Raw genomic sequence first — 23,289 nt, 5'->3', positions numbered from 1 at the left:
CTTAACAGTTCCTGAGTCCAAGGAGAATTCATGGATAATCTGAAGGATGAGGGTTCTGAGATTATATTTACACCTTGTAAAGACCCTCTCTGGCTGCTTCAAGGAGGGCGAGGATAGGAGCAGGTAGACCTGTAGCGAGGCACCTGTATATAGTAGTAAAGGCAGGAGGGGAGAGAGTTGCTGGGACACCACTGGGGATGAAGTAGAGAGAGAGATGGATTGATTCAAAATATCTTCGGGAGGCAAGGGGTAAAAAGGGAGGGTGGAGGCAAGTGAAGGGTCAATGATGTCTTTCAGGCTTTGGGCAGGTGCAGTTGTTATGGAGATTCCTACAAGGGAAAGCCTGTCTACAGGACATATGTCACTGAACTCCTCCTGAGAAGTCTCTAAAGCATTTAGCTGTAAGTAATAAAAAAAACCCCAATGACTGGTTTAATCATAAAGATGATGAATTATATTCCATAATAAAGGCCTAAAGGTTGGAGGCCAAAGGTTGGTTCAGCAACTTATTAAATGAGCTATAGTTTTTAAAATTCAGATCTAACTAGAAAGGTTTAATCCAAGTTTAATAATGTAAGCCCAAATCTAGTTAATGAAGAACTTTGTTAGAATAGGAATGTTGACATAGGTGCTTCTGGAAGACAAGCTCTGAATCAGCCATTGTTGTATAAAGGAACATTAGCAAATATTTGTGCATCTGTTCTTATCAATGTAAGTTAAAACTATCCTTTCTGTGGGTCCAGTTCTTATCAAACAGTGCAGTTTGCAAGTACATTCTTTAAGGTCAAGTTTTTTTCTTAAAAATGCGAGTTTTAAGTTCTAATAGTCATATTTTAAGAATCTTTGCTTTCCAATAGTGAGACCAGAGTATGACTACTGTAACATTTACCAGGATGTGTGCTGCAGAAAATAGGTGTTCATGTAAAGTTGCTAATTTTATGGGACATAGGCAGTTGTTCTTTTTTTTTTTCTTTATCAGTTTAGCTGATAATTAATAGGCTGGATGCACTGCAGGTTAAAAATTGGGCTTTTGTTTTTGTGTAGGTCCTGGAGCTTAAACTCAGGGCCTAGCATTGTCTTTGATCTTTTGTGTTGAAAGCTAGTACTAGTGACACAGCCCCACTTCTGGCTCCTTTGGTAGTTAATAAGAATCTCATGGACATTCCTGCACAGCCTGGGTTTGAACCACCATCCTCAGATCTCAGCCTCTTGAGTAGCTAGGATTACAGGGGTGAGCCATCAGTGCCTGGCTTAGGCTTCTGTTAGTAAAGCAAGAGTTAGCTCAGGGAGTATTGAACTGGGCGTGATAAAAAAAACAAAAAACAGCCATTGCTATCATCTCCTCATGGGCTATTCAGCTCTAGTCCTCCCTCGGGGGGACCTATTACAGAAAACAGGTGATGAGCCTTCCACACTAAGTTGAAGGTCTGCAATTCTCAGAAAGGTCTGAGCTCAGAGCCTCCTGTCTCATGGCTCCACCACATTCCTGAGGTCCAGCTAGCAGAATGGGCAGGAAAGGAAGGTGTTTACTGGGGCCCAGGTGAGGCCTGCAGTGCCTAAAACTGTCATACAGGAGGCCATACCCCTTAGCCCTGGTGATAAGGGTGCAGCAGTCAGCTAGTCTAGAAAGCAGACTCTGGAAAACATGGGCCTCTCAGCATACTTCCAGTCCTGCAGCTCTGATTTAACAGGCCTAGGCTATGGCCTAAGTTTAGAAAGAGCTCTAGGAGAATCCCTTGTGTAGCAGAATTGAGAAGCACAGACAGAAGGCATAAAGTGTGTGAAGACCCCTGGGCACTGAGGCCAGACGGGGAAATGAAAAGGCCAAGAAGGCAGACATGAGTTCACCTTATGCCCTACTCTTGCCCAGTTGTGTGGCCCTCTCACCTGAATACAGGAGAAGCTTCTCCGTGGTCCCAGCCAGCGGGTCTGTCCATCTCCCCTTTAACAGGACTTTTGAAAAGCTCTCTAGGTGGTTCCAAGGTGCAGAACTAAAAGCCTTGATCAGAGGGGACTTGGGCATAAAGGGTGGTGGAGGCTGAGGGCATAGAAAGTGAGCTTTTTGGGCCATTTGGTGGTAGTTCTGGCAGCTCTATAGCTTAAAGGTACATGTCCTCATGTGTGAGCTGTGGCACTGGGCTGTCACTGGGAGTGTCACTGAAGGATGACGATTCTCCTAGCCAGACTTCAGGACTCTTCTCTCCTACTTCAAAAGCATTTTCTAGGCTCCTATAACCCCTTTCATTTTATCCTCAAAAATTTAAGGTTGGCAAGTAACAAAATACATAGATCCTGGGTGGGCTGTAGGTGTAGACTACTTAAACCGCATTTGATTAGTCATAGCCAAATCAAAACACAAAGACTTGAACAGGGTGCTTCATCTGCTACTACCTGATGCAGGACAAAAGATATCTCAAAGACTCAGAGAAACATTTGTAGGGGATGCTAATAGGATTTTGGAGAGCACTCAGGAAGGGGGATTAAGAAAAACATTATGAGCAAGCAAGCCCAGCTGTCATCTCACGCAGAGGAAAGGCAAGGAGAGTGTGATGGCTAACACTTCATGGTTCTAAAAGGACACATCGGTCATGAAAACGTTGTGACTCTGTTCTAATTAAAAATGACTCTGCATCTTGATCTACTTTCCCTATCAAGTTTGGCTGAGCCCTACTTATTGATGTTTCCAAAACTCAAACACACACCCAAGAGAAAGAACACTTCTGAGACTCTGTAGTCTTAACTTGTCAAGGAGGCCACCCTCAGAGCCTTCTGAACTAGGTCAATCACTGAAGGGACCACCAGCAGGGTACCATAGTGAGATTCTCTGCTCATCAACATGTACAGACTCCAGAGGGCCTATTTGAAAACCAGGTCTAGTATGTCTTCACAGTAGGAAGAGGCAGGTGGAAAAACATATGTGGGAGCAGAAGCCCATCACCTCAACATAGGTTAGGAGTCTGACTGAAGTGTGCACAGTTCTGCTGTTGTTTTAGGCCTTGGTGCCCTTTGGTGCAACAGAACCAGATACTTATAGCTGGCCCCATCATCAGGTTATCTTGGTATCTCTTTTGAGGAGTCTCTTACATCTCTAGTAATGAGGGGTTCAGTGCCCAACCCTGCGGATGGGCCCCAGGAGCAGGTTCCATGGGAACCCTTCCTGCTTCCCACCCGTGAAAGCCATCCTATTCCTCTGTGGCCAAGTCCTACTGATCCTGGCAGCCTCTATCACAGGGTACTGGTTTCTGCCAGGTTTCCAGTGTGGGCATAGGCTGAGTAGCCTACTGCCTTCCTATGGCATAGGCTGCCTTTAACTTCAGCCCCAGCTGAAGCCACCCCAGCAGTACTAGAATAGCTCCTTCCCACGGAATTCTTGTCTTATGCTTTTGACTCCAGGGCAGGAGCTAGAAGGGAATACCCAGGGACAGGTGAGAGTGAGAGGTAGAAAGTTAATAGAGGCTGAGATCAAACATCACATCATTAGACAAAAGCAGGCAGAGGGACCCAAGATCTGATTCTGCCAAGAAAATCCTAGTCTTGGGTTCTAAACTCTCAACGCAGAAACCACAAACCAAGGGAAAAAGTAAAAACTCATAGTATTTTTTTTTCTCTTCCTAACAGTTCTAGCAATGTTTATTACTCAGCCTGAACTGAAATAACAGCAGACAAAAATAGAAAGAGCTCTGGTTTTACAAAGTCTCTGTCCAAGTCTTCTCTGTGCTGCAGGGAGAGGGTGCCTGGAGGATCCCCGACAGTGCAGGGCCTTCAGGGAAGCCACAGGCTTGGTGCCAAGTTGAGAGCAAGATCAGGAAAGCCAGACAACTTGGCCCAGTAGACCCAGGGGGAGCCTGGGGTTTCTTTTGAGGGAGTGAGCTGCCAGGGCCCGGGAGAGATGGCTCCTACGTTGGAGCCAGTCTGATAGGACACAAAGCAACACAGCAGCAGGCATTACGCTTCCCTTCCCTTAGCCTAGGAAAGAAGCCTGGTGAGGACCCTGAGGATTTGGCTAGAGTGAGAAGGTGCAGCGGGTTTCATGTTTCTGCTCCTCAGAAGCCCACCTAAAGTCACTGGCCACTCACAGCTAAAGAGATCTCACTTCCCTGGTGCCTGGGTCATCAAAATACTTGCAGCCTTGGTCCTTCTGGTAAACAGCTGTGGGACTTCTTGTCCTTCCTTGCTCCTCCTGCAGCATAAGCGAAGACCTGGCTATCTCTGAAAGGCATGGAGGATCCTGGAGGTATGGAGGGCGAGGATGGCACAGTGCCAGCCTAGCCCAGAAGCCAAGGTCACTGAGGTGCTCTGGAAGGGCACTGTCAACTACCTCGGAGTCCAGTCCACTCACGCGCCACGCCAACTAGCTGGGACCCAGATCTTCAGGGCTGGGCAACTATCTCAGGGGTTGCTTGAGTTCAAACAGGCCTGTTCCCCCCTTGACGACCTTCCCCACCACAAGGCAGGCTGAAGGGGACCTTAGCTCATCGTGGGATCCTGCAAGAGACAAATGGCCTATGTCAGGGGTGGAGGGAGGGGTGATGTGAGGGGACTGGTGACTCAGTGCTGAGGTGGTATGGTAGCACTGGAGGGAGGCTCTGGGAACCGGTCCTGAGTTCTTGAGACTATTATTCACTACAGGGTTACTTCTTCATTTGAAATAGGGGAATCCTCCCGCTCCTCCAGCCCCCAATGCAGAGGCAGTGTTTCCATCTGCTGCCAAGCCTTACTTAGGCTCTCACTAGCATGAAGGTGCTGTGGATAATGCCCTGTGAGCTGGGCTATTTGCCCAGGGCAGAGTCGGGAGCGGGAAGGCCTAGGCATCTGTCCCATACTGACCCATCATGGTGGCCTGCTTCAGAAACTGGAAGCTGGTTTCAAATGTCATCTGCTGCAGAGGAGAGGAGCTGGACCGGATCCCAAAGCGGTTCAGTGGCTTGTAAACACCCTCAAAACACATATAATCGGCGACCAAGGAGAGATGGCGAGGATCGACGGCAATGCCTGTAACGGAGGTCACAATATCAGAAAGGAGTAAGCAGGGGCAAGGGGATAAGCTGGGAGTATCACCAGACATCTGCCAGGCTCCCCAAGTGAGTGCCTGGGCTCAGACCCGAGGCTGCTTCCCAGTTCTATTATGTCCTGATCCAGTACTGTGACACATGTCTTGCCTGAGAACCTCCCTGCTTCCCACTGCCACCCAGCCGCACAGGAAGCGAGTTCTAGTCTTGTTGTGTTCACTGAGGATTTGGAATCCTGAAGGCAAAATGGGGCCAAGTCATCAAAGGGGAGCTTCCTGGAAGAGACCAGCTGCCATGGAGACAAGGCTGCCACTGCCATGTTTCCTCTTAGGGGATCTCAGAGACTGCAGTCTCCTGCCAACATACTCACTGGCACCTGTGTCCCAGTTCCTGCCTTGATGCAAGACTCATACCAGCCACAATCCAGGGCTCCTCTTACCATACACAGCAAACACATCCTTGATCTCTTTCTCGATCACCCGCAGTGCGGCCTCGATGCCATAAGTGTTGGCCATGGCATGGATGTCATTGGAGTAGAGGCGGCGCAGGTCCAGCACCTGGGCAGAGGCATAGGGACTGACTTGAGAGTGGGGCCTAAGGCTCTCCCACCTGCCACTCCCTGCCTATGCCTGGCAGCTGAAAACAGCTGATGATCAAGTGCAGAAAGGGGCTCAGCCAGGGAGAGGAGAAATTACTGGGAAAACGCTGAGCACACATTGGCCAAACCCTCGGGTCTCTTTTGCTGCCACTAGATACTAAAAGTCACTCAGATTCGTTAAAAACAAAGTAATTCCTTGTTCATTACAATTCATTGTTTTAGCCTGTATTAGGGACAGAACCCAGGGCCTTGAACGTGCCAGGCAAGCACTATTCCACTGAGCTACGTCCCCAGCCTTCATTATTCCTTTATAATAATGAAGAGAATGTAACTGAACTGTACACTATGGCTGGAGAGGACATTTCCCTGGCCACAGCCATGTTCCACAGGAGGCAAGAGGAGACAAGGAGCCTGCCTGGTGTACATTGAGAATTCATGCATGCCTTGTGGAGACAGAAGGCTGGCGCTCAGGAAGGATGGGCTCATTCCTGCTCATAGGCTTGAGAAAGCTCTTGGTGAAAGGCTCAGGGAAGTTGAAGGTAGGGACACAAGTGTGTGAGGCTAAGGGAGTAAAAGTCAGGGGGGCCCAAGTTCCTGAGTGTCCTGTGAGGAGACCCTTGCTCTCGAGCACTGAGAACCTCAGAGGGAAGACCAGATGTCCTGGCAAGAGGACAGACAGGGGCAAAAGGCTTCAGAGCGTCCGGCAGGAACACTGAGTTGGGGCTGGGGTCTCCTTTAGCAGATAGTGAGCAGCATCCAGGGCAGCAGTGTGGCAACTCATTCCTTATAACTCTGGCTTAGGAAGGTCTTCATTTCAAGGGCAAGAATTATACTCCAATGTGTCTAGGACACTCTGGGTTAAAGTTCAGCTGGCTTTTATACTGGAAGCCTAAACAGACTAACAGACATTATGGATCCCTAAAGGGTAGACAACCTTGGTCTGGAGCATGTAAAGTTTAGGAGGGGTTCCATCAACTGCTGGAGGCTCAGCTCCTAGGGGCTGTGTCCAGAGATAACAGGAGGCCAGGCCAGCAGGTACACTAGAGAATAACACGCACCTCAGCGTATTTGAACAGCTCCGGGAGGTTGATTCCCTCCGTGTTGAGCACAAGCTCCTTCTCATTCTCTCTGTTGGTTGTTTCATTCAGGAGGCAACGAGTGATGCCCTTGGTTGTGTAAACAATTGCACTGTGGGCCAGGGACACAACCAGGGAGCTCATGTCAAAGTTGATCTTCATCAGAGGAAGCTTCATCGTTACCTAGAGGAGGAGGCAAGAGGGTATTCCCAGCCCCGGGAACGGGACAGAGCCTGCCGGCTGGGGACCCGAACCTGGGTGAATTCACAACCACGCTACATGGTCCTGTCATTTCAACAGCCAAAAACCACAGTACAGGTTTTCTGTGCCTGGGATCCTGTTGGTGAGTCCTGTTATCTATATTACCGTTTGGTAATCACCAAACTGATCCAAGGAAGATAAGGGTTAGTTCTCTATAATGTCAAGGCATCTGAACTATTTCCTCAGGAAACCATACAATCTCCAGAATGCGGACCGGGGGTGTGTGTGGGAGGACGGCAGGTTCCTACATGTTGGCAAGAACCAAGCCTCCACCACCATGATGTTTGTTAAGTGTTTATGATTTGAGGGTTAACTGAGGAGATACAGATGAAAGTACCTACAAGGCCTAGGAAATGAGATTCAGAGGGAACTAACTCACCAGGGGTTTGAGGGTAACATGTGTGGAAGAGGGTCTATAGCTATTACCAGATTCTGAAAGGGACCTAGGATTTAAACCACTTGAGTACCAATAGCTCATGCCTATAATCCTAGCTACTCAGGAGGCTGAGATCTGAGGATTATGGTTTGGAAAAGCCCATGAGACTCTTACCTCTTATCTTCGACAAATCACCAAAAAGGTGGCTGTGGCTCAAGTGGTAGAGCGCTAGCCTTGAGCAGAGAAGCTTAAGAACAATACGTAGGCCCTGAATTCAAGCCCCAAGACTAGCCTGCATGTGCAGACACAGACACAGACACACACACACACACAGCAGCCACTCCCAGAGGCCTGCACATGGGGAAAGCAGGCATGGAGAACATGGTGGTCTCAGTCCCAGCAGTCAGGGAGCTCCACAGCAGGAGTGGGCACTAGTGGGCTGGAATAGCCCCTTGTTATTGTGGCCACTGACCTGGCACCACAGTTCCTCTTCTGTGTCATACTGGTAGTCTTCAATGAATGAATGAGTCTCACGTACAGCTTGGAGCCGGCGCTGCACAGCCTCAGCTCCCTGGGGTCCCCGGCGGTGGCGGGGAGGTTTCTGGGGCAAGTCTTCTTCCAGGCCTGAGCCCATCTCCTCATCTGGACCATGGGCCTGATGGGCACCTTCACCATGGATGGTCTCTTCTTCTTGGATGTCCTCCTCCTCCTCCTCTTCCTTTTCCTTCTCTTCTTCTTCCTCACTCTCATAATCCACCTGGCAGGAAGGGAATTTAGGCTGTCACTCAGGGGCAGACCTTGTGGAACTAGCGCCACTGCAGAGACTATGCCTGGCTTGGTCCCCACACTCTTAGCTTCTCTGTTCTGGCCTTCCTACTTCGAGCCTCTCACCTGGGACAGCCACCTTTTACCCTGACATTTCTGTGGCCCCTTGGAGGAGAAGTATCCCTCTACAGCTGTCCTGGCTCACCCACTCAACCTGTGCATTCCCTCTTTCTTCCTTGCAGAGATGATAAGAATAAGGGACTGGCTTGGAAGAAGGATAAAGGGTATCATATTTTCATTGTAGAAATAGAAGGCAGCTTGAAGTCTTGCCAGAAGTTTCTCTGGGACCTTGTGTCTGATTCAAATTCAAGGTTAGCCAGATATGAAGGGCAGCCCTGGCTTCAGATTTCTTGTGGGTTCCCAGCAGGCAGCTTGTGTTAAAGCAGAACCCCCTCAAGCATGGTCCCAACCCCTTCAAGTCTAACCGAGTCCCCCTACCTCTTCCTCTTGCTTCTCCTTGCGTTTAGTGTCAGAGGCATCAGCATCCCCTTCATCAGCCTCTGCATCCACAATGTTCCCCTCTTCTTCATCGTCACCTTCCTGTTCTCCCTGTGGTTTGAAGACAGGAAGAAAATGGGTAGTTCCAATATCTAGTGCTTAATGAATCCATTTATCTACTGCCAACCCATCCATCCATCCATCCATCCATCCACTCACTTACTCACTAGCCCCCATCTAGCCATCATTATCTCACCTACATCTCCTACCAAACTGTCCATCTACTACCCTTGCATTAATCACCTTCTATCAATCCCCTAACCCAGCCAGGACCCACTCTATCCAGCCCTTGAATGTAAGTCTTTTCAAAACTTCAGTCTTCCCTTTTATATGAACCACTTATAAAGTATCTCATGTTTAAACACTAAAAAGGAGAGGAAGCTGTGGGCTAAGGATATGATTCAGTGGTAGAATGCTTGTTTAGCATGTATAAAGAGGCCTTAGATTTGATGCCCAGCACCATCAAGAGAAAAAAAAATACTGGAATTCACCAAGTCATTAAAAAAAGATGGTAAAAAATAGAGTTCTAAATATTTTTAATCAGTCCCACTGCAGTAGGAATGAAGAGGGGTTTATCTTGGTAGAATACTAAATATTTAAAAAACCAAACAGTTACACCTTCTTTCTCCTGACTTTGACTCTTTTCCTTCTGAGTGAATTAAGAATTAAGACTAGACTGGTTTGCAGAGATAATTGTGGTCTAGGCCAACCCTTCACTGAGGAGGAAGAGACAGGTCCAGAGAGAAGTGACCACGTAGCCAGCTAGGAGAGTATCAGTCTACATGGTGCCCTACTTCAGCAGGCTCACCGTGGTACAGTCCACTGCTGCTCATCCTTGGAAAGTTCTACCACACCCCCCTCAGGTCTGGCCTGATATGATGACAGAAGGGGAATCACTATTCACAGACTCCTTTACCAGTGGTGACTGCCTCCTCCTGCTCCTTTACTTTTCATACGAAGTTTCAACTTGTCTAGTGTTGTTGTTTTGGTTTTTTGGCACTCAGTCCTGAAGCTCGAACTCACAGTTAGCACTCTACCACTTGAACCACACTTCCACTCCACTTCTGGCTTTCCTGGTGGTTAATTGGAGGTAAAGAGTCTTACAGACTTTTAAAATTGCCTAGGCTGGCTTTGAATTAGATCTCAGCCTTCTTAAGAGCAGATTACAGTCATGAGGCACTGGCGCCCAGTAACTTTTTTTTAAAATAGCTGTCTGGTCCCTGCCAGTGTCTCAATGAGAGCAGCAGATAAATGCTGAATGAAGCAATTGGAAAGACAGGCTGACACTATGAAGGAGCTTCTGGAGCACTAAGAATAGCCATGAGGGCTTCTATACAAAGAAGACTACATACATCCTACATAGTTCTATCTCTGTGCAGCGCCTGGGAGGCCCTCAGGACTCACTCACCCGACCCCTCCCTGACTCCTCAGCATTATCGAGATCCTTCTGTGTAGCTCTTCGTGTGTTCACACTTCTGAAGGTTGATTCTTTACTACTCTTCTTTCTGATGGATTCCATCAGGAGTTTAAAGAATCTAGGTGAGAAGAAAGCCACACAAGCCACATCAGTATCCATGTGTCTAGTCCTCTCCTCCCTGAGGGCCGGATGATGAGAGATTCCCACAGGAGATGAATACACAGGACAGAGGCCAGCCTCTTATACCTACTTGCTTCCCTCTCTTGTTTCTGAGTGGAATTTGTCACATCAGAAGAGCAGTACCACAGACAGATAGGCCTGGTCTAGATCTCTGTTGTTACCCCTTGACAGTATGGGTCTGAACATGATTAACAACTTCCTGAGTGTTAACTCACTCATCTGGAAAACATGAGTATTCACATGTTTTACATAATCCTGTTTGAATATAAAAATGACCCTATATACCTGCTACCTTTCCCAGGGCCTAGCTGGGTAAGTATATGGTGTCTATCTCTAACCAAGATGGCAGATTCCACTGTAGGAAAAGAGAATCCAACCTGGGTCCAAGACTTTTTCCTGCTCACCACCTATAGTAGCTCCAGAAAGTGGTGCTGCCTCTGTTCCTGGTGTGGGAGCCCTGACAATTAGATGAAGGAATGAAGACTGACAACACTCATCAGAGTATCAAAAGGCATCAACAACTAACTTTATCAATAAATCCCGTCCACTAGTTAGAAACAAACTGATTCCAAAAGACCTACTTCAACATAAGAATCTGGGGGACCATCCTTGGCCCCTTCTTCCTCAATTGTTCATTTTTAAGGGTCCTTGGGGCCTCACCCTGCCCTCTCCCTGTTGCAAGGTAACTCTTGTTTCTTCATTGGGCTGTAAGAGCACACCAAAGTAGAAAGTATTAGGGTCCACGAGCTAGCTCCCTCCCTCCTTCTCTCCCTCCCTTCCTCCAATCATCCTGGGTCCTGTGGGGTAACACAGGGTCAGTTTCCTCACTCTCAAGTTTAGTCTGAATTTAAAGAGCAGGCAGATCAAATGTTTACTGTTATGTTGTAAACAAAGGAATAGCAACCTCACTCAAGATTTTTTGTTTTGTTTTTTAAGATTTTTTAAAAATAGGTACATAGTTTTGTTAAGGTTTTGGCATTTGTCAGAAAAATGATGCCCAGTGACAACTGAGAGGCTCTCCAGGCTTTGGAGACACAAATGGGGGTGGGCGGAGGAGAGAGTCAGATACGAAGAAGCAAGTCTTGACTTTAGAAAGATAGAACTGGGAAGAAGAGAGGGACAAGAGAAACATTTTTGAAAGGATAGGCCCAGATTCACATCCCCATTGTACCTAAGCAGAGATGAAGCACTTGCTCTATTTCATCAGGTCCCTTCTCTGTCAATGTGTGGCAACACCTCCTCTCTGAGGCCCTACTCCAACATTCACAACTGCCCTTGGCCTCATTTGCCACGCCCTCCCATCTCCAAGCGTCCTTTAGGTTTTGCTCAGGCCTGGTCTGCCTGCAATTCCCCCAACCCGTTCGCCTGCTGGGTACCTGTCCTTCAAGGCTGGGTCAACATGTAGATAAAATTTCTCCATGAAGACTCCTCTGATCACCAGCCAGAATCTTACCTACCTTCCCCACATCTTTTCGTGGCCAGAAATGGTGAGAATTGGAAGAAGGTAGAATGACAAAAGCTGATCCGCATGTGGGAAACCGATCAGTATTGCGCTAGTGTTTTCCCTTCTGTGATCTTGCTAAGAACAAGGGAGATGGTGGCAGAAGAACCTCCCCTCCCACATAAATAATTACAAGCTGAGAAGATGACTCTTGACGGTTTCTGAAAATGCCAGGCAAATCATCACCATCTGCTGCTTTTAGAGTCAGATTCACACATATTCTAACTACAGAGACAGCAATGGGGTCGGTCTCAGGCCAGAACTGAAGGCCCAAATCTACTTTTCTCCTGCTTCTTCTACTCAATGCTCTTTCAACTCACTATCCCACCGTATCTTATAGATAATTCACACAAATATTTAAAGTGATGGGTGCCCGTACAGCCATGGGGGACTGCCATGCTTATGGACACCTTCATCTGGCACCCCTGTCCTGCTTCTCTGTAATCCACGTGACTCAAAAGTCTCTCCTTAACCGGGAGAGAAGAAAGGGAAGAAGGTGGTGGAGAGAGAAGGGAGGGGGAAATGGGATAGGGAAATGGGGTAAAGGACAAACCACTCTAGGGGGACAGTGGCACATTCCCAACCTCCTTCCATTTCTTTTGGGCTCTCAGGTCTTAAAGTGGTTACTGCCAGGCCTGATAAGGGGAGTTCAAACCCACAGCCTAGTTCACAGTCTGCTCCAACTTTCATCTTGTCTGAGACCTCAGAGCCCTGCTGCTGAAGCCACTAAGACTATCCCTACCGGAAATGACTGCACAAGGCCTATTTATCCCAGCTTTTGAAGTGTATAATAAACACAACTCAGAGATGCAAAAGTACTTCACTGTTGGGAACAAGCCAGGGCTGTCATTTATCAGGAAGAAAGTTTAAAAAGTGATTTAGTATTTTCAGTTCCATGAGGTAATGTCAGTAAGTGAACTCTAATCACAGATTGGCCTATCTTTGAAGCCTCAGGTGAAGAGAAATGGGCCAGGCCAGGGACTTGATCCACTCTCCATCATTCTCAAGAGGTCATGTGATCCTAAGTCCCACTTCTCAGAAGAGGGCTGCCAGGCTAGCACAACATCCGTTGCACTTGCTCCTCTTAATTACGAGCTGGCAGGCTGGAGCTCCCATGGCTCTCTGTCACTGTGCCCAGTGCTCCAGAGCACATGGAGCACCTGATGGAACAAATCTTCCTAACCTAGGCAGGTGATGATACAGGTTCTCCCCAAGGCCCAGCTAGCAATAAGCTTTTTATCATCCGAAGAAGATCCACCTAGGGAAGGTCCCCTGTATAAAGGGCTTAATTTGAATCCAAACTCTTCTACCCTTAAAAGGCATCTGTTCAGAGGGTTGGCAGGGAAACAGAGGATCAGGAGACAATAGTTTTTGGCCTCTCTCCTGTTCTCACCTGCCCCAGTGATCAACTTTGGTGGCTTAGTGCAGCTGTGAGATGGATGAAGGAAGAGAAATTTTTTTTTTCTTCTCTGCTGCCAATTCTCCACATCTCAGCAGCTTTGGGAAGACCCGGGAGCTGGTCTAGATTACAGACAGTGCTCAATGGCCTGGGATTCAGTTGTGGCTACAGATACGTTTTCTTTTGCTTACTAGGCTTTTAAAAAGTTCATGAATTAGTTGCAAGTATTTAAAAATTAGAACACTTCTTATAAGAACCAGGCACCATGGCTCACACCTGTAATCCAGCTACTCAGGAGGCAAATCTGAAGATCACAGTTCAAAGCTAGTCCAGGCAGGAAAGTGTGAGATTCTTTTTTTTTTTTTTGGTCAGTCGTGGAGCTTGAACTCTGAGTCTGGGCGCTGTCCCTGAGTCCTACAGCTCAAGGATACCGCCCTACCCTCGGAGCCACAGCACTACTTCTGATTTTCTAGTTAACTGGAGTTAAGAGTCTCTTATTCTTTAGTGCCCAGGCTGGTCTCGAACTGGGATCCTCAGACCTCAGTCTCCTGAGTAGCTAGGATTACAGGTGTGAGCCATAAAAGGCAGAAATGGAGCCGTGGCTCAAGTGGCAGAGTGCTAGTCGTGAACACAGAAAGCTCAGGGACAGTGCCTGGGCCTTGAGTTTAATCCCCGGGACTGGTTAAAAAAAAAAAAAAAGTGAAAGAAATGAAGGAAGGAAAAGAGAAAGAAAAAAAGAAGGCATGTTTTTCCTTCTTATTGTTGTTTTTTCCAGTCCTAGGCTCATGGCCTGAGCACTGTCTTTGGACTTTCTCAAGGCTAGAGCTCTATCACTTGAGCCTCAGTACAACTTCCGGCTTTCTTCTATGCATGTGGTACGGAGGAATTGAACCCGGGTCTTTGTGTATGCTAAGGAAGCACTACCACTAGACCAAACTCCCAGCACTTTGTTTTAATTCAGAAGATATAGCCATCCTGACTCATGTCTCTCTCTGCACAGTAAAAACCTAGCCCTTGAGACCGGATCCTTCCTGCCCACTTCCCTGGACTCTATCTCCTGGGTTCTGCAGCCTTTCGAATTTGCTACCATTAAGGCCAGTGGGTGAGTCAGAAGTACTCTTTTGGCCCTTTTCTGCTTGCCCTAGTCATAAGGAGTCCACCCTCCTGACCCTGTGCACTTAGCATTTATAGCCTTTGCTTTTCAACTGCCTAAATGTAGCCTGAACTTCAGAGAAAAATAAAGTCACCAGATAGGAACCAGAATGTCTATGTAGGAAGCTACAGGCAACCTCGGTTATAATACCAGGGTTTAAAAGCAGTATGACCCTGTTCATTATTGAAAACCTGTAAATGTACCATGAATCTCATTACACTGCCTAGAATTACATCCCATTGCTGACATTTCAGGGGCACCACTGTTGTTGGACTTCCTTCTTTTCAATGTAAACACACTTTCACATCTTAACACTTCCACCTTAAAAGGAGATATCTTGAGCTATCAACCCAAGGGAAGAATAATGTGTGGCTAATTAATTCCTACCCACAAGCCAGATCAGGGTGGGGTTTCTGGATTAGGCTGCAGGGCCAGCAGTTCCTAAATACTTCTCATGCAGGGCTTACCGGGAAAACGTGCACCATCTCCTGGAGCTCTGGGGCCAGGAGTAATCTATGGGCCAAAGTAAATGACAAATATGGCTAAAATTCTGACCTTGTTTCCATGAAATGCAGGATGTCCTCAGGTCTCAGGCACTTCTCTTGTTGGTAATACGCATGCGGCAGGAACTCAAACCTCAACTCATACACCCGGAATTTGTTCTGTTTTTCCCCCATGCAGAAGGACTCCTGGACATCAACTTTCTGCAACACCTAGAATGAGAGAAGCACAGAAAACATGACTCATCCACATCCCCAGAGACTGCACTACAAACAGACTGTAGGAAACCAAGGGCTTGAAAGGACAGCAGCTAGTGAAATGTGCCTGCATGAATCCTTGGGGAAGCAGGATGGGGGCCCACGGTGTAAAAGCCATCTCCAGAGTATCCTTCCTGTGTCTCCTGCAAAGAAATGCCAGTAAGCCAACCCAAGAAGCATTCTTACTATACTTTTTAGGCACATGGAGATGCTGCAGAACTAATGGTTATCTTAAACGGCTCTTCATCCATCCCTTACCCTTTTTCTCCCTAGTAGGAATTTAAACCAAGGGTCTGACCTGTTAAGTCTGTTCTGCAGAGATGAGAGAACACAGTAGCCTGCTTGTACTAAGTATCCTGCCCAGACACAAGAGATAGTTACCTCCCCTAGGCACACCCTGGTGAGCTGCTTCTTCAGGCTCTTCACTTTCTTTAGGGCTTTCTTGGTGTTGAAAACAGGGACACTCATCATGGGTGTCTTGATGTTGGCACTAGCCACCATGAGAATCTCTCTCAACCTGTCACAGAATAAGGGCACATCATTGTAAGAAGTAACCAGATTAGGGAATCTATTCACCTGAAGCCTCTTCTAAATAAATCAGAGTTCTTCTGGGATGTAAAAAGCCTTGGGATCTCACAAGGGAAGGTTATGAATCAGATCTGCCTCATGGGACACAGACTTTCCTTGTCTGATTTCTCCCTGGAGTGCTGGCTCATGAGTTCTTGCTTCCTAAGGAGTAAACAATAACTACGATACAGAGCAAGTCAGATCTGCCCATAAGCTCAGCCAGCTCACGGTGGGCCTACCCTCCTGTAGTCCACAGGAGGGCACATCACAGTTGAGAAGTCAAGAATCCAACTTCCAGAAAGTTACAGATCACAGAATGATTGCCATGGACCTCAGTCTACACTTTTTATGCCCAGCAATGATCACATTGCAGCAAGATACATGCACCTAAAGGGCGATAGCCATAGGAATGGTGACCCTGGAGCTGAGTAGCCAGGTGGACTGATTGGGAAGTTGGGGCCTTTTAAAATGCAGTCTATAAATATTCTAATATTGGAGTTGACAAGGGAATAAACAGAAATCTTAAGCACTGATTTGGCCACAGAAACCAGTCAGATGGCAAATTTCAACACGGATACACATTTTGATGCATCCTAATCTCATTCCCACCTGCCCCCGTCCCCCATCAGATGACTCCTTTCCCAGAAGAGCCAGGGCAGACCCATCCATGCACTCTGCCCATCTCGCACCTTGGAATACCCAGGGTGACATTCATCTCGCCTCTGCCTGCGAAGTGGAAGGTGTTCAGAGTCATCTGTGTGGAGGGCTCTCCAATGCTCTGGGCGGCCAGCAGGCCCACGGCCTCTCCTGGGTCACACAGTGAGCGCTGCCACTTTAGCTGCAGCAAGGTTCTCAGCCTGGAGAGGGTAGGGGGCAATGGGAGGTCAAGAGCAGGTAGAAGACTTCCATCAAGTCATCTGAAACTAGAAACCCAAACCCTCCCTTCCTGCCTCTTCCCAGACTGGCTTCTCCTAGGCAAATGATCCCTCTCATCTGTTCTCATCTGCCCCAGCATCCACAAGACTTACAAAGTACTTCCTACTGTCTCGCATCCCTCCCTCCTGCTGGTGGCTCAACTCTGGAGGCTGCCCTCTTCTTCTGGAGTAGGCTGTAGGCTTGAGAGGGTTGCCTCCATACTTGCCATGCTACAAATCAGTGACATCACCTGTCGAGAGAGAGCTCTGACTTCATGTAATTCTTGTCTGCTTCAGCTGCCCATTCTTGACTGTAGTCATCCAATTTCTTTTCAAATGTTTCTGAGACGGATGCAAAGTAGATGTCTGGGCGCCACACAGACAGACTGGGGTCTGGACAAGAGGCTGCTTTCTTCTGGTATTTCCGCCGGCTTTGCTCATCTAACTCATACCACATCTGTAACATCTGAATGGAGGGAAAGATGAGTGTCAGTTCCATGGGAAACTAGCTACCAGGAGTGCTCTCCTGGGGAAATCAATGGCATGAGGCAGCTCAAAAGCACTGGTTTGGATAAGAGAAGAGGACTAAAAACTAAAACAGAAAGAAACCCAGCTACCACAAGGTGAAAAACAACACAACAATGTAAACGGGGAAGGGGAAACTGTTGAGCAAGATGGCTACTCCTTATCTTGGTCCATCTAAGTATACATGGAGGAGCTACATAATTTGCATGAGGATACAACTGGGATCCTTCTGGAGTCAAATGGAATACTGTAATGATTGTGTTAGGATAAAGATACAGCTAGAGCTTCATGGCCCAACCAAGACAGTCACTATAAGTGAAATGACTGTTAGGTCCCTGTTAGCCTCAGATCCAGGCCCTTCACACATACTGTACTGAGAGAAAATGACTGAAAAAGATCCTCTACTTCTAGTTGACCCTAGCAGCAGAGGCAATTTCTTTCTAATGGGATCTCTACTGAGGGCTCTGCCTTTGATTACATACCCTATCCCAGTCTATTGTCCCTGACCCTTCATGCCAAGGGTGATGAGAAACTCCGAAGCCATTCAGCCTGATTGCCTCCAAACTCTATCCCCATCATTATGGTCTCCTTCTTATAGTCTTGCTTGAACACCAGTGGTATCCTAACTGATTCCAATACCCGACCCTGTATGAGGGAACAATTCTGCATCTTTCAAACCCTGCCTGAGGCTTGAACATGCCAGAGACCAGGGATACCATCACCTGTTGAGTTTCTGGGCTGCGGCCATTCTGGTTCTTGCCCTCAAGGTTCAGGGCTTTCACAGCTGCCTGAATCTTCTGGGAATAATTCAGGAAGGCACCTTTTCTTAGCTGGGCAGTGGGGTGCTTGTTGTGCCATTTTTTAATGGCTTTGAAGTGACGGAGAGCTTTCTGAGGATCTGCCCTGGACAAGACTTCATGGAGATGCTTTGATTTCATTATCACCTAAATAAACCACACACACACACATCCAAGATGAGATATGAGGACATGATAGACATCACACTGAACAACCTCATGGGACCTAGGGGCTTGGGAGTAGTCTTCACAATACATCTCAAAAACTGAGTACTGGTGATCAGCATTCTTGCTGTACAGATCAGATGAAGGAGCTGAAGGAGCTGGTAGTCTGAGGGGATAAGCCCCTCTAGAATAGAAAGGAGATTTCGGAAGAAAGAAGACACCAAAGAGGATGGCCAAAATTCAAGGACAAGCTCCAGAAGGGAGAGAACCTGAAAGTTCTGTCAGTGGAGATGGTCACTACCAAGCCTCAAGGCAGCAAGAACATCATGAACATGTATCAGGTTCAAACGGTGGCAATGCCTCTCACCAGCTGGTTACTTCAGCTGCAATATTAAGCTGCCTCAGCTATAAAAATGTGCTGCCACCTCCCACAGTTGTGGTGAGAATGAACTGAGTACTTTGTGCACTTTGGTTAGGAACCATCACATAGCAAGTGCCCCTAAACAAAAACTGTTACTCCAGAAGTGCTCAAGCTCTACCATCACTTCAACTCATCAGTCCACAGAGCAGCTGTGAAATTGTCAAGTATCTTAAGACACTGGTAGGTGCTTTACAAACCCTTTCCACTCTTTCAATTTTTTCATAACTGTACAGATCCAGGGGCTTGAGATCAGGGTACTCAGAGGATTGTGGCTGGGATAGAGGCCTGCTGCATGGACGGGGGTTGGTATTACCTCATAGTTGCTGGCCAGGAAGGGAAACTGCTTGGGCTGCAGGAACTGGGTCTTGGGGATGTCCAGGCCATCTTCCCCATAGAGGAACTGCACCACACTGCCATCGCTGTCACGAACTGTCAGATCATACTGGACAACCAGGCCTTCCAAGTGCTTGATGATACACCTAAGAAGGAGGCCACTGGCTCAATGCCCACCAGGCATACACCTCTCAGGAAGGCTATCATGGGAAGCAGGTAGTACAAGGAAAAGGGGACTCTGTTTTGCAAACAAATGAAACTCCAGGACAGACCAGAGTTCTGGTATCCCAGGGTCTGAGCCCCAGCATTCCTTAGACTGGTGGATCTCCAGATGAGACCAAGAGGCCTATCTGGTCCAGTTGCAGCTCCCAGGGCCTGGAAAGGATGGTTGTGAATATTCACCTCCCTTCCACCTCAAACACCAGTGTCTCTTCAGTCTTACAGCCCATCATGGCTGCATCAAGTTTCTCCCTTGAGCTTCAGAACTCATCTCTAAGGGCCTCTGATGTGTCTCCCTAAGTAACACCTTCTTATAACTTCTCTTTCCTTCACAACACTTCGCTATCTACCAACTGGGTCACTCAGTCCTGAAATGTTCTTGCATTTCAATCACCAGTCTCATGGCTTCTCCACATCCACTTCTTCCTTTCCACTCTATCATTGGAGGCAGCCTCCTACTTTCTAGTCAGGGCTACTCTGACTCAGGCTCTCTGAAGCTATGCACTGCAGGTGGATCCTGCAGATGTCTGTGCCTTTGCACCAATGGCTGCCACTCTTTTGTTTCAATCAGAACTCTTGACATCATCCTGTTCATCCTGATTCAATGGGGCTTGGAGACTCCTACCTAACACAGGCATTCTCCCACCCCTAGACCTTCTGACATTTGTTTCCTCAATTTTTTGTATACTGTATTTTTTTTTGTGTGTGTGTGTGTGTGTGTGTGTGTGTGTGTGTGTGTGTGTGTGTTTTGCCAGTCCTGGGCTTGAGCTCAGGACCTGAACACTGTCCTTGGACCTTCTCAAGTCTAGAGCTCTACCACTTGAGCCACAGCACCATGTTTGGCTTTTTTCTATGTATGTGGTACTGAGGAGTCGAACCTAGGTCTTTGTGCATGCTAGGCAAGCACTCAATCACTAGGCCAAACTCCCAGCCCCACTACAAGTATTTTTAAAAGACTTTGTAGGCTAGGAATGTGGCCTAGTGATAGACTGCTTGCCTAGCATGCATGGACCCCTGGAAAAAGCTGAAAGTGGTGCTGTGGGTCAAGTGGTAGAGTGCTAGCTCTGAGAAAAAGAAGCTCAGGTATAGTGCCCAGATCCTGAATTCAAGCCTTAGGACTGGCAAAAAACCCAAAAAAACAAAAAAATAAAAAACGACTTTGTTCCTAGAAGGTAACTAGCTGTGTGATCCAGGCCTGGGGCAGGACAGGAGCTGGCCCTGGCTGAAGAGCACTGCCAGTCTGCACATGGGATCCTCACCAAGGGGCCATTGGGGTGTTTCTTGACCCCATTCTAGCCCTTTCCACCCAATACCATAGGACTCAGAGGGGAAGACACCACAGCAGGTTTGGTATGCAGGTTTAGTAAATCTGAATTTGAAACAGGACAAAGCTGGAACCAACAGGTAGAATGCTGAGGGAAGAAATGGAGTGGTGTCCACCTAACTCTGCTCCATAGTCATTAGAGTTCTTGGAGGATGTAACTCAAAGGCAGACTCAAGGCAAAGGGATGTACACCATTTCCATCCTTTCCCACCATCATTTCTTTTGCATGACCATCAGAACTTCCACTTTCTATAAAACATAAGCAATTCCCTAAAAGCTTAAATTTACACTTAGCATTAATAGATTAAAAGGCAAGTTTAGGCAATCTCTGTGTGCTACTTCCTCTTAGGACAAGCCAAGTTTGACAAGCTTGGGTTCCTTACAAACTAATAAAATATAGAGTTCTTTAGATGTTTTGTCCGGGCCAGGACTTTGGCCTAGTGGTAGAGTGCTTGCCTAGCATGCACGAAGACCCAGGTTCAATTCCTCAGCACCACATACATAGAAAAAAAAAAGCCAGAAGTGGTGCTGAGGCTCAAGTGGTAGAGCTCTATCCTTGAGAAAGTCCAAGGACAGTGCTCAGGCCCTGAGCTCAAGCCCAGGACTGGCAAAAAAACACAAAGATGTTTCTGTCCTTCAGGAGTCAAGGTTGATACTGCTGCTCCCTCTTCATTCATGATTCTGTATTTAGGAAGGCCAAAGGCCACCTACTGTCATTTCTAACACCACAGGCTCTCTGGGCTCAGGAAGAACCATAACCAAAGTTCCCAGGATCAAACCTTCCAAACTGCACCCTAAGAAGAGGAAAACTGGAATTCAGAGATTTGTTGCCTATCCAACTGGTCTTCCTGGAGTCAGGCCTTGATCAGGTTTAGGCCTCTATTCCCCCATATCCACCCAATAAAGTGAGTTACATGGTTGCTTGCTTCCTTTCTTGCCAGAAAAGAAAGGAAACAAGCAAGGCTAAGTTGGAGAGTCCCACAGTGATACCTGTGACTAAAGGTTAGTGATTACAAAAATCACAGGCAAGGCCCCAGGCCTAAAATTCACTACACTATTCCAAGCTTCTGAAACTTTCAGACACAGGGTAGAGTCTCCACTGCTAAAGATCTTTCCCCATACAGCACCCCAAGGGGATGGTAAATCTGGAGAACATAAGGTGAGGTGTTCATCTCTGAGCGTGTACTCTACTGGTGTTGCACAATGAATCAATACCTTCTGTTTTCTATCTTGGGCATCTATCAGGATAGTTTTTGTGAGTCTGTGCCAATCTTAGCGCTATGCTCCTGGCCCATTTTGATTTCTTTTTAAAAAATGTTAAAACCTTGATGGGGTTGGGGTACTGGTGGCTTGTGCTAGTAATCTCAGCTTCTCAAAGATGGCCAGGAGCATAGCCTAGTGGTAGAGTGCTTGCCTCACATGCACAAAGCTCTAGGCTTGATTCCACATATGCAGAAAAAGCCAGAAGTGGTGCTGTGGCTTAAGTGGTAAAGCTCTAGCCTTGAGAAAGCCCAAGGACAATGCCCAGGCCTGGCAAAAAGGAAAAAAAAAAAAAAAAATCAAAGATCTTGAGTGAGAGGTAACTAGGGCTAGGAGTTTGGCCTACAGTGCTCACCTAGCATGCATAAAGCCCTGGGTTTGATTCCTTGGTTACCACATACCTAGGAAAAGCTGTGGCCCAAGTGGTAGAGCACTAGCCTTGAGAAAGCCCAAGGACAGTGCTCATGCTCTGAGTTCAAGCCCCAGGACTGGCAAAAAAGAGAGAGAGGGGAGAGGGGAGGTAACAGGCACACAACTCTAGGACAGCAATCCCATGGAACAGAGGTAGACTGGGGTTTTACCTTTGGAGATAGCCAGAGCGGCTGGTTTTCACAGCAGTGTCCACCAGGCCCTCTCGCCCTGCCATGCAGTGAAAGAAGAACTCCTGTGGGAGAGAGGTACAAAAGGTACAGTGAGCACTTTTTGCAGGACTATTCAGGCTAACACCCCAAGCAGCCTTTCCTAACCAATAACCTTTTCCTTCCAGGTCCTAGATCCTTGCCTTTGAAGGCTCCAATGGCCTCAGTTACTTCTGCTATCTTAAGTTGCCTGAGGAGGAGGGACAGTGCATCAGAAGTAACAGTTCCCATCTACAGGAATCAGGTGCCTCTCTGCATCCATATGTGCCATCCTTAGGACCATCCTCCACACCCCATTTCCAAAGACCAGTGGCACTGTGCCCTGACCCATACTTACATTCCATTTGCAACAGTCAGGGTCAAGAAACAAACAAACAATCCAAACCAGTGGCAAAAGAAACTTTCCAAAATCTTTAACAGTCATGCTATATTTCCCTGTGATCTTCCTGCCTCAGATTAAGATTATATGTCCTATTATTACAATTGCAATGAGTAAGCATTCTACAATAAGAATATATTTACCTACTATGTTATCTCTCATCTCTTTTGCTATCCCTTGGTTATCTCATATTGTTACGGTATTTCACCTTGCTATCTGATATACTGTATATATTCTTATTTGGTTATTTGAAATCGGATAGGGAAGGAGGGAAAACAAGATGAGGGGCAGGGGTGGGGAGAGGAAAATGGGGACCAAGACATGAGAAAGAGTATCAATGTTTGTGAAGTAATATACCTTCTATCTGGTGAATATAATGTAACCCTTCTATTAATTACAATAAAAATATATGGAAAAATACATTCACCATCATAATTAGTAAATGCATATATATACATGGAAATATAGTCACACACATGAAAAAGATATAAAACTCAAACTAAAACTTTATGATACTATCCCATTCTTAACAGGGTAGGAAAAATCTGAGGCTTGCTTTATCATTCTTCTCCGTTTCATTATATAAAGGACTGCTGGTCACTATATACTCCAATGACTTGCTCATCCATTAGAGGCACAATCAGAATTTAGAAAATTCTGCTCTACCTCAACCTATCACCATTCCTTACCACAGGC

The 23,289-nt window shown here is 47.0% G+C and overlaps 1 protein-coding gene across 1 annotated transcript in view; it reads right to left on the bottom strand.

Moving 5' to 3' along the window:
• Positions 1-3,607: 3,607 nt before the first annotated feature.
• Positions 3,608-23,289, bottom strand: part of Polr1a (RNA polymerase I subunit A) — a 63,832-nt gene continuing 44,150 nt past the window's right edge. The window contains exons 21-34 of the mRNA XM_090336562.1: positions 22,158-22,240; positions 18,754-18,919; positions 17,780-18,001; positions 16,784-16,998; positions 16,308-16,475; positions 15,433-15,568; positions 14,849-15,006; positions 10,052-10,178; positions 8,584-8,694; positions 7,793-8,077; positions 6,666-6,866; positions 5,449-5,566; positions 4,828-4,992; positions 3,608-4,485 (exon numbers count right to left, since the gene is read on the bottom strand). Coding sequence (XP_090192688.1) covers positions 4,385-4,485; positions 4,828-4,992; positions 5,449-5,566; positions 6,666-6,866; positions 7,793-8,077; positions 8,584-8,694; positions 10,052-10,178; positions 14,849-15,006; positions 15,433-15,568; positions 16,308-16,475; positions 16,784-16,998; positions 17,780-18,001; positions 18,754-18,919; positions 22,158-22,240 — 2,256 coding nt within the window. The 3' untranslated portion in view covers positions 3,608-4,384. The remainder of the gene's footprint in view (positions 4,486-4,827; positions 4,993-5,448; positions 5,567-6,665; positions 6,867-7,792; positions 8,078-8,583; positions 8,695-10,051; positions 10,179-14,848; positions 15,007-15,432; positions 15,569-16,307; positions 16,476-16,783; positions 16,999-17,779; positions 18,002-18,753; positions 18,920-22,157; positions 22,241-23,289) is intronic.

This window comes from Megascapheus bottae, chromosome 7 (assembly GCF_031878675.1).
Source record: "Megascapheus bottae isolate mThoBot1 chromosome 7, mThoBot2.hap1, whole genome shotgun sequence".
Taxonomy (NCBI): domain Eukaryota; kingdom Metazoa; phylum Chordata; class Mammalia; order Rodentia; family Geomyidae; genus Megascapheus; species Megascapheus bottae.
The sequence above is the reverse complement of the archived record's forward strand: the minus strand, read 5'-3'. Positions and strand labels throughout refer to the sequence as shown.